Source organism: Fopius arisanus, unplaced genomic scaffold (assembly GCF_000806365.1).
Source record: "Fopius arisanus strain USDA-PBARC FA_bdor unplaced genomic scaffold, ASM80636v1 scaffold00065, whole genome shotgun sequence".
Lineage (NCBI taxonomy): Eukaryota > Metazoa > Arthropoda > Insecta > Hymenoptera > Braconidae > Fopius > Fopius arisanus.
In genome coordinates this window covers 691,982-702,359 of record NW_011887804.1, presented here as the reverse complement: position 1 = coordinate 702,359, position 10,378 = coordinate 691,982, and the positions used below count along the sequence as shown (strand labels likewise).

At 35.0% G+C, this 10,378-nt stretch overlaps 2 protein-coding genes across 3 annotated transcripts; both read right to left on the bottom strand.

The window, feature by feature from the left end:
- Positions 1-1,057: 1,057 nt before the first annotated feature.
- LOC105269200 (uncharacterized) lies at positions 1,058-4,565 on the bottom strand. Of its 2 annotated transcripts, XM_011309268.1 has the most exons (9): positions 4,182-4,269; positions 3,933-4,108; positions 3,740-3,847; positions 3,249-3,557; positions 2,996-3,149; positions 2,215-2,364; positions 1,841-2,046; positions 1,646-1,785; positions 1,058-1,515 (listed from the first exon to the last, which is right to left on the bottom strand). In XM_011309268.1, exons 3-9 carry the CDS (start codon positions 3,792-3,794, stop codon positions 1,258-1,260), a joined length of 1,272 nt encoding a protein of 423 aa, XP_011307570.1. In that variant the 5' UTR covers positions 3,795-3,847; positions 3,933-4,108; positions 4,182-4,269; the 3' UTR covers positions 1,058-1,257. The 2 variants fall into 2 exon arrangements, with proteins under 2 accessions (XP_011307570.1, XP_011307569.1); XM_011309267.1 differs by lacking the exon at positions 3,933-4,108 and having other exon boundaries at positions 4,182-4,565.
- A 1,698-nt stretch (positions 4,566-6,263) lies between these two features.
- LOC105269193 (protein 60A) lies at positions 6,264-7,853 on the bottom strand. The gene has a single exon (XM_011309247.1). The coding sequence runs from the start codon at positions 7,749-7,751 to the stop codon at positions 6,465-6,467; it is 1,287 nt and encodes a 428-aa protein (XP_011307549.1). The 5' UTR covers positions 7,752-7,853; the 3' UTR covers positions 6,264-6,464.
- Positions 7,854-10,378: the final 2,525 nt, after the last annotated feature.

Genomic DNA, 10,378 nt, shown 5'->3' with positions numbered 1-10,378 from the left:
TGATTCCCCTTTCGGTATTTCACCGCTCCATAAAACTGACTATAAACCCCAAAAACAATGAGAGTCTTTAAAAATAATTGCACCGAATTCATGAATAATCAAATAACCACTGAAAAATGATTAAAAAAATTGATTAAAATGATTTTTTTTTATTGAATCAAATAATTTCCTACAGGTCTCCCGAATCGTTCGGCAGAAGAATATTTTATACATATCGCAAGACTCTATTATTACCTCTCATAAATGTCGATTACTAAATTGATATTATTTTGCTTGCATAATGGCTGATTAACGGTGTGATTGGGTCAATTGACGAGAACAATAGCCAATTCTCCAATCCGTCATATCCGCGCTAAAATTTTGTACAATATTTTCCTTCCTCATCCCCTTACCGGATGTTCATCGATTAATTCTCACAAATTCCAGAAACTCCAAGTGAGTTTAATCGTTTGTGATGCTCGCATAATTTAACAATAACTCTCCACCGGGATTTATAACTTCTCATTTTTTTATGCCCATTGAAAAAAGAAATAGACAAAAAATTAATTGGAGAGAACGACGAACCAGTGCCTGTGTTGATTACACGTCATTCGCGCCATTCACCGACCCAAAAATGTATTTGTCGTTGAAGTATAGAGCTGTCATTAAAATGCATTCAATGAGTCGAGTGATTTATTGCGCTAAATCTCGATAAACGAAGTGTAATTTATTATATTGAATTACTAACTTCGTACTTCAATAATTATGTGGGATAAACAAATTTAAGTGATCCAGTATGATATTGCGAATTTCGCAAGTAAAATCATGTTATTATTTCCAGACGAATTTCCCAGAAAAAATGCCTGGAATATTTTTAATAATTTCCATTTTTTCTTTCCCTTTCTTATATTTATTTGGGTCATGCAAATAACGAAGACAAATTATTCATTTTATAGATTTTTTTATTACAGATCCTTGGACAAGTGTTTTACAAAATCCATTTTATATTCCAATGACGTATAATTTATTACATATTTATCGGCTTCATATTTCAACAATTACATGGAGGATAAACGAATTTCAATGATCGAATATAATTAATGAAGTTGTATCAGTACATAATAATTGTAGAAATTCCATCAATGTCCTCTCTACGGGATCCCCATGAATCGTGTACCAATAATTGGTAGCAACACGAATTTACAAAAGAAATTTTATTGTAATGAATTACGAAATTGAAATAATTGAATTGAAATTGAAATTGAATTAATTCAGACTTCAGACGCTCTTATCAGAGATGTTGCTCCTGATGCTGCGATTGCTGTCACGTCTCTGATTTTCCCTGGCAGGTCGATGAGGTCTCGTTACAACCTGGAGGTCCTGATCACTCTCTATTCTTCTGATAGTCCCGTCCCTTTCGCGTCTGTTTGATTTATTTTTCGGGGACCGCGGGCCCCGAATATTACTTATCACAACGTAAACTGCAAAAATTCCCACAGCAAACATTGAGACTCCAACTCCTCCAACAGTCGCGATCTGAAAATAATCATCTCGATTCTAATAAATTCTGAAACGACAAAGTCCCGAAATGTCAATAGAATTTATCTATACGAATTATTCAGTAAGACTTGTAATAATTGTTAATTGATTAATTGATTGATTCTACCATTGTCCACCATTCGTGATCATCAACTCCTGGGAAAAGAGCTTTTGCAATATCGCTCTCGTCTTCGCTCATTCCAGAGACCGACGTCGCACATCCGGATTTCCTCTGGTCGCTGCTCACGAGAACATTACTGAATATCTCTGAAATAATTCCCACGGTAAAATTTTACTCTCGATTAATCAATTGTATAATTACCGTAACGACTCGGACTCCAGTGGACTTTCGCCTGGCCACTCTGCACCTCTATATCCGCCAATTTTTCGAAATTGGATTGCGTTTTGAATAGGAAGTCGAATTTTCTCGTGGATGTTTGGAGTTTCGCGTTGTGAGTTGCAACAACATTCGACAAAATGCTGTTCCACTCTGCGGAATTCACTAGGTCCGAGCACTGTTGCTTGGCACTTTATAAAAAAATATTCAAAAAACAGAGAATTCGCAGTAAAAAATGTAATAAATCCGATAAAAGTGAAAATTATTTGGTAAAACTTCATGAACGATTCAGAATATTATTCACAATATTATTTATACTTGTTGGAAATGAGAGCGAAAGGTGGGATTACAAAACTCACCATAAGACTTCAAAGGCTTTCACGTAAATTCCGACAGCATCTTCCAACCACCTGACGTCTCTAATTTCTTCAGCATCGTATTCTCCAATTTCCGGACCCGTCCACCATTTGGAGCTCTTGATTCTGTTTTCCAATCCATCCAACTCGTTTCTGCAACAGAAACACCCGTCACCAGTAATTTTTTTTAAATTAAAAGGCACCCAACGTCGTCGATCGTTATAATTGCATTCAATTACAGTACAGAACACTTTAATTCATACTTCATGTTTCAACGGAAATTATCTCTAATCATGTGTGCGAACCAGTGCCAGAGTTTCGAAATGAAATGCAATAAGTCAATAAGAGATAAACCAAAATATAACTTCGGCAATTAAATTCACTCGTGTGTCTGGAATATTTACGATTAATGCAGATCGATTTTTATTTCTGTTTTTCCTTAGGAAAAGGCGAAGGAGGTGAGACGCAATTCCGAAAAGCTCCTCCCATTGATACTAAATCCTGTTTATGCTCAGCCTTGAGGAACAAGAAACTGTTGTAATATTAATTTTGGATAAAAAAAATCATCGAGAATCATTACAATATACCGCAGACATTACAGTACTCGAGAGATTATAAAGAAGGTAATTTAGTACTCAAGTCATGTAACTCCAATTAACTTGTTTTTACACTCCAGCAATAAATCCATTCGACTGTTGATTTTATTAAATAAAAAATGTGCAAACTCGAACTCGAACTCGGAGATATCGAACGATTTTTTGGTGATAAAATTAGTAAATCTTACCTGGAGTCTTGCAGGAGGAAAATATGACTGAGAGTGTTGTAATTACTGACATGAATTTTCATATTGCCTTCACTTGCGATTAAAATTGTTGAATTTTTAATCGACAGAATTCTTTCGTTGGGTCTCCCAATGTGAAGTACGTGAGTGCCAAAGTCTCATGAAAAAAGAGTCAATAAATTTCTCACTAAATTATTCAAATGTCACATAGAAAATCATCAATCAATCATCATGAAAAAATTATTTATGTCGCTACCTTGATCATCCCCGTCATGAATCATTACGCATATTCCTCTGGTGATTGCACCCATGGTGATCTTCTTGGCGATGTGCTGGACATCATCCTCATGATTTCCGTAAGTACTTGTGATCAAACTAAATGTCTTCCATTTCAGGGTATCGATCATCCCCAGGATGGCATAAATCATTGGATCATAAGACTCTCTGTTCAGATTGTGGAGATACGGTGAAATAATATTAGCATTCACTATGTGGGGGATATTTAATGTCGATGTTATCTTATGAACTGCATCGACATTCAGCGGAGTGTAGGGGCCAATCATTCCTGATGATAAATTATAATAATTTATTTATTTATTCAATTGTAACAATTACCTAATTCAAGATAAAAAATATTATCTATCAGTTTTATCTCTTATTGCAGCCGTTATTAATATTTATTCCCTCGTAATTGAATAGAATGTTTTAATTTCTGATAATTAATCCACGAGAATGAATTCTTCTCACCAAAATAAAATGGAGGCCTTAAACAATCCATGTCAGACCAGACCAAAGCCTTCATCGTCGCTTTTACCGCACCAGAAACACTTCCGCAAGTATCTAAAATCGTTATATCTAAAAATAAATGAATATTCCATTAATTAATCCCTCAATACCCAATGGAAATCCAAGATCTCCAACGATTTGATAAATTTACTACCCTCAACCCCAATAATCGGTGAATATCTCCTAAAAAAGACACTCTAGCGAAATTTTTATAAAGATCTTTTTTGTCCTTCACAAATCGCTGAAGAAAAAATATTCCCATCAAAATTCGTCTACATCTCTCGATTCCCCAGGTATTCACCGAAAACGGACGCAAGTAGACGCAATGCCCTTAACAAAATCAGTAATTCCTAATGACTAATTAATTATAAATGTAATTTATTAATGATGAATAAAGACACACCGATTTTTGTTTTACTCGTATTATTATTGTGCATATCGACGATATATTTGGCAGCTTCATAGGTCATAACGCCTCTATCAGATAATTTCTCACAATTGAGATCATCATGAATATTTGTTAAAAGTGTAATTTTTCCTTGTTGTCCGCACTCAGTACGACCTCCACAAGTACAAGCACCCAATATTCCGAGCACCAATAGCCAAGCACATATTTTATTCATTATATTAATAAAATGTAACAAATATCTCGTAAAAATCACCGGACAATTACTGACAATCTGCCATTCAGTCTTCAATCACCTAATTAAATCGTTAATTAATTTTATTATTGATACATAAAGTTGACCAGAGTGGAACCAGCACTGCGGACGATTGCATTTGAGGGTGGATATTTTATAGGGAAGCCTCGTTAACGTAATGTCTTTCTAAGGTTTTAACTCTACTCCAAGTTTTTTCATCCAGAAAATGGCGGTAAGTGAATTATAATATCAGATTATTTTTAATTAGCCAATTAAAAATCTCGAATCTACTCTTTAATTCACGAATTTTAACGACTTTAATCATAAAGCCGAGAGGAAATAAGCAGTACGATTCATATTTATTTGAATAATGAAAATTCAATCCATCGACGATTTATTTCTCACTGTAATCACTAAGTACGATAATTTATGTGAGTTGTAATGAGTTTCTTGAATTTATTCCCCCTCAGTGCATTCGGTCATTACGACCAATCAATTCTGAAAAATCAGTGATTTTTCTGGCTTTTTCATTTTGTATTCACATTTTTTTTTTCATATTTTTTTGTGATTCAGTAATATTTATGCATTTAATTACCCCAGGTGTTGCTTAATTGAGCAATTATTAAATGTCAACCAGTTGTTATATCGAACATTTCACGATAAATAAATGTGGAAGGCATTAAAATATCTTTATGAATTTTGCCTTCATTTTGATAACTACCCTTGACATTGATTCACCCCTGATCTGATTGACGTAATGCAGCAATCCTCTTTACTCGAGAAAGTCTCATTACACCAGGGCTTATATTTCTTCTTCAGTTGTGCAATACAAATTTCGTTAATTGCATTATCTCCCATATTCCCACATGAATGAAAAAATAATGACAATTGATTACCCTAAATAAATTAATCACGAAATAAATTATTCTTCCATAAAAAAAAATATAAAATTAGAATATAAAATTTATTTATCATAGGCCAATTGCAATATTAATTCAGTTCATTGACAGCTCCATTAATCATGTGGTGTGACAAAAAAATACTCGAAAATGTTAAATAATAAATGAAAATTAAAACGGCACGTCAATCAGTCGGTGACAGGCAATTTATTAATTTGTCAATGGACATTTGCTCCAGGGAACTCCCATTACCCTAGGTCGATTCTGAAATTGTTTCTGTGACATAATCGATGACGAAATTCGATATTGACATATCGATAACGAAACAGCGAGTAGATTTTTTTCAATCCCTGAAGCAACTCAAGATCTTTAATTTCTCGTAATTATCACAAATAACAATGAATTATCAATTAATCCATATGAGTATTAATTTTTATTCAATCACTTCCTAATTATCTAAGAATACCAATAACTGATTAATTATTTATATTGATTACATTAATTATGTTGAGTAATTAATTATTGTTTATAGAAAAAAATGATTTGAAAAATTAAAAATGGGTGTCAGTGGTAAAAATATTTATAAATAATAAAAAAATAAAAATTTGACTTTCTGAGTCTTTTTTTCAGGGACTTGTCAACTAAAGCGTCCGGCATTAATTTTCCCTGATTATCTCTAATTAAAATTGATACATCTCCAAGGAATAATCGTCTTATAAAAATTCTAACACATAAATCCATAAATTAATTCCTTTTAACAATCAAGTGATTAACTTCCCATAAGTTTCACATCCATCAGCCATACCTGGACGTCAGTCTCATTCCACACATAAATTAAATCACAAAATTAAATCTCTTTACATAACATAATCACATTACCAATCTCTCATGAGATTATTTTAAAAAATTGTGGAATTTTCTGAATATCCTTGAAAAAATGTATGAAATTGTCAAAAAAAATTGAAAAAAAAAAATTCACCGATTCCTTCAATTACTTTTAAAATGACAATAAAAAATTAGCATTCCTCCAATAAAAAACCAGGATGACAGAATGAATTTTCATTGCACTGAGGAAAAAAAATTATTGAAATTCTCTGACTTGAAATTGACTGGGGAAAATTTCAATTGGGAATTTTCGTTGATAAATTAGATGCACCCGCAGCTCTCGACGACGATATTTTGATATTTCTTCAATACGACATTATTCTCATCCTGAAAATACAAAACAGATAGCCCTGAGTACCTGATGGGAGCGCAGCATGCAGGAGGCACCTCATCCGGTTGCTTGAGATGCATCAGAGTCTGAATAATTGCATGATTCGTGGCATTCATTCTAGTCTGCAACGGAAAATTGCAGTTGCCACTGCAAAAGAATGCATCAAATCCCGATGGTGCGATGATCCAGTCCTCCCACTGGATATCCCTGAAATTAACATAAAGAGTCCGAAGTCCACACGATTCTCCAAATCCCGTGACATCAAAGCCATGGACAAAGTGATTCTGCATGACCTGGAGACTCCGATCGAGTGCATTCCTCTTGGGTCTCATAACGATTTCATTGATCCTGAGCTGAATACTCCGATTCCCAGAGTTCTTGTAGAATCCCACCATGAACGGCTGCTTCTCCAGATCGCCTTTAAACCCGACGATCCCCATATTCTCAGGTTTCACCCTCTCCGAGTTATTCCCACCGATCGGCAAAACCGAGATAAACATCCCCCGATTTTCCTCCGGGTATTTATTCCAGATGTGGAGGGACTCCGTGACATTCAGGGTGATCCACCCTGTGAACTCTGAGCTGATGTTGATGGAATCAACGAGATGGAGATCTCGGAATCCCTCGGGGTCCCGCAAAACTCGGTAGACGGTGACGGTAAAATTCCCTTGGTACCTTCTCTTGATGCCCATACCCCGGTACAATCGCAGTTCCGCGGACATCATTATGTCGTCATCAACGGGAACAGCTGATACGTCGAACCACATCCTCTTGACTCTATCTGGTTTACCCCCGAGTCCTTTGTGCGGCTGTTGTGCCATAAAACTTATAATTACGTCACTCTGATTAATCGCGTATAAATTTCCCTCGTCGAGTTTAAATTCACCACTGATCTGCTTACCGATCACGTCATCCAGGTATCTCGGTGAACTGACTTCTGTGGTGTAGACGTCCAGTAGAAATTTCGGTGCCGATCTCTTCATGATCGGTTTTTTTTCGGTTATTGGCCGCTCTGGGAGCCCCAGGAGTCGCAGAATACTGTGCTCCAGGGCGGTTTTTTCATCGGCTGACAGCCACCTCTCCATCGTCGGCTCGTGTCCCCGATGACTCGTGTAAACACCGGTTTTGCGGTCTGAGTTGTCTGCGTCTACCGCAATCAGCTGGACAGTCAGTGCCGATAGTAAATAGATAATTAAAACATCACTGTGACACTCCATCGAGTTTTTTTTTTCTCGTATTCACTCGGATGTCGGGTAATTGCTAATTACTGCAGACCGTAATTGTAAAGCGCAATTTCTAGTGATTTCACGTTTTCGGAATCGCGCGTCTGTCGCAGGTGTGAAATTTTTTTACCCCAAACCCTAGGGCCCCGAGTCATACTCATACCTGAATCCGGGTATTTAAATGGGCGTAAGTCAGCGGGGAATGACACCTATTATTATTAAATGTCATTACGAAATTTTCGGCGCATTTTTCAAATTTGCGAATCGTTCAGAATATTCCATTGTCCAAATAATTATTTCCATTTTTTTATCCGCGATTGTTAATATTAATCATTCACAATTTCGCACTATTTTTTTTATTGTATAATAATTATTGATAATTAATGATTAGTAATAAATTCAGTGTTTCAGGTTGAAAATTACTGGGAGTAATTACAGGTGTAATTTTAATCGGAATTCGTCGTGGGGCATAATTAGAGCGATTTTTTTTTTGTTAATTATATTAATTTACAGTTGTTTAGAGGAAGTTTAAATACTTTGTGATGGTTAAAGAGAGTGGACTGCGGGGCTGACCGTCTGTTGGAAAAATCTTGCCGTTTGGAGAAAAACAGGTACTTCCAGTACCGATGGTAAATACCTGAAGTACCCAACAGCTGTCGCACTCTTCCCAGATTCTTTCAAAATTTCCCTGAATCCAGATGAGTGATAAAAAAATTAATTTACATAATTATCTATTCACCTGTCCGTCAACTTAAATTATTTATTCTAATCAATTACTCATTAAAATTTGTAATCAATGTAAATCGAACAAATCGTTTCAGATCGGCGGAAAATTATTTCGGAAAATCTCTGGATTAAATCGGGGAAAAAAAATATTCTCCCGCATAATTTACTCTGAATAATTTAGCGAGTGGTGGAGATATCCCCGAAATCGATGGGAACTCTCGATAAACAGTAATCAATGGCAATCGAAATCGATCGAACATGCGTAACGCATGCAATACACTCGATACACTCATTCCCTTGTAATCCACCGATCGTAAATTGAATTTCTTCGAATTCTCTCCACATCTCCGCGATCATTTACGATTTATCATTGTCCTGTCAGTCCGATGGTTCGTGTAACTGCAATGGACTCATTACCGTTAATTAAACCCGGTGATTTTCTCATTCTCGTTGGAGTTCTCATTATTTCCAGAACTATCGGTTATTATTTCCTCGTCGTTTTTATCCGGTCATCGATGACATGTCGATTACACGATTTACTTTCAGGATCGATTACACATCGCACTCACACATTTTTTCAATTTTTTTATAAAGTGATTAATAAAAAAAAAACCCGCGATTTCAATAAAATAATTTCAATTTCAATTTCAATAAAATAAAGTGATTAATAAAAAAAAAATTCCGCGATTTCAATAAAATAATTAAATGATCGAAATCGGTGGATCCGATGATTTCACAGGATTTTGGATTATTTAATTTCATTTTACATGGTTTTCCGTGATTTTATGGGCAATCGCACGAAATCGATAAATTCGAAATCGATGATTTTATATGATTTAATTCGATTTGAAATGATTTTGAATTATTTCAATGGTTTCATATATGATTTTATGGGATTCCCCGGAAGTTCATGGGATTAAATTCGATTTCACGATTTCTGAAATAATTTCATCGATTTTTGGTCCCGCGATTTCACCAGGGAATAACCCCTCGGCTTTTATTTCTCTTTCGTCGTGAAGAAAAAATCTTCATAAATTATTCGGCCTACGCAGATGTCGTACACATAAAACACACGCTGTCCTGGGGTCGAGGATCAATGGGGGTCCCTTCAATAATAATAATAACGAACGGAAATTATTGAAAAAAAAAATCGAGGAAAAACTTCCGGAACAAGGAACTGTTATGGATTTTATTTTCAGATTTGGATTTTGCCCGGAATTTTTGGAGGTTTCATTATCGGTGTTAATTTATTCATTAATGATTGTTATCGACCGATTGAAATGTTCCGTTATCATGAAGAATATTGATAGGCCGAACGGACGTGCTAAGAAATTTCAGTGAACATTCGACACACATGAAATTCGAGACATTGTTCAGTTTGAATTGTCAATCTTAATGTGCATACATCAGACTTTCACCACCCAATGAAGAATCATTGATTATCTTTATAGAATTTTGGATGAGTCCTATTTTTCAACTATTTCCTAGGAATAAATCCTGAAGAAATAATTTATTTATATTTATCGAATTATATAATTATCAAATTTTAGTATTTGAAAATATTTATTGACAAAATCGATCTTCAGTGCTCTCAAGAACTTTTTTCATATTCAACGGAAATTGCAATTACCGTGTTTGTCTTTAACCGGCAATTACTTTTCTAATAAAAGGGCCGATTGTTTGAATTTCCCACGGCGGAACAGATCGATTCCAATGAATTTTGTATGAACCGCTTGAGAAAAAGTTAATAATTGTGAATTCAATTTTTTTTTTATTGTGAATAATATTTGAATGGGGAAATTCATGAAAGTTTTATAAGGGCGCATTGTTATTGCTGTTAATCCCAGATATACATATATATATATAATCATGTGCATTATCATATTGTATTTTTA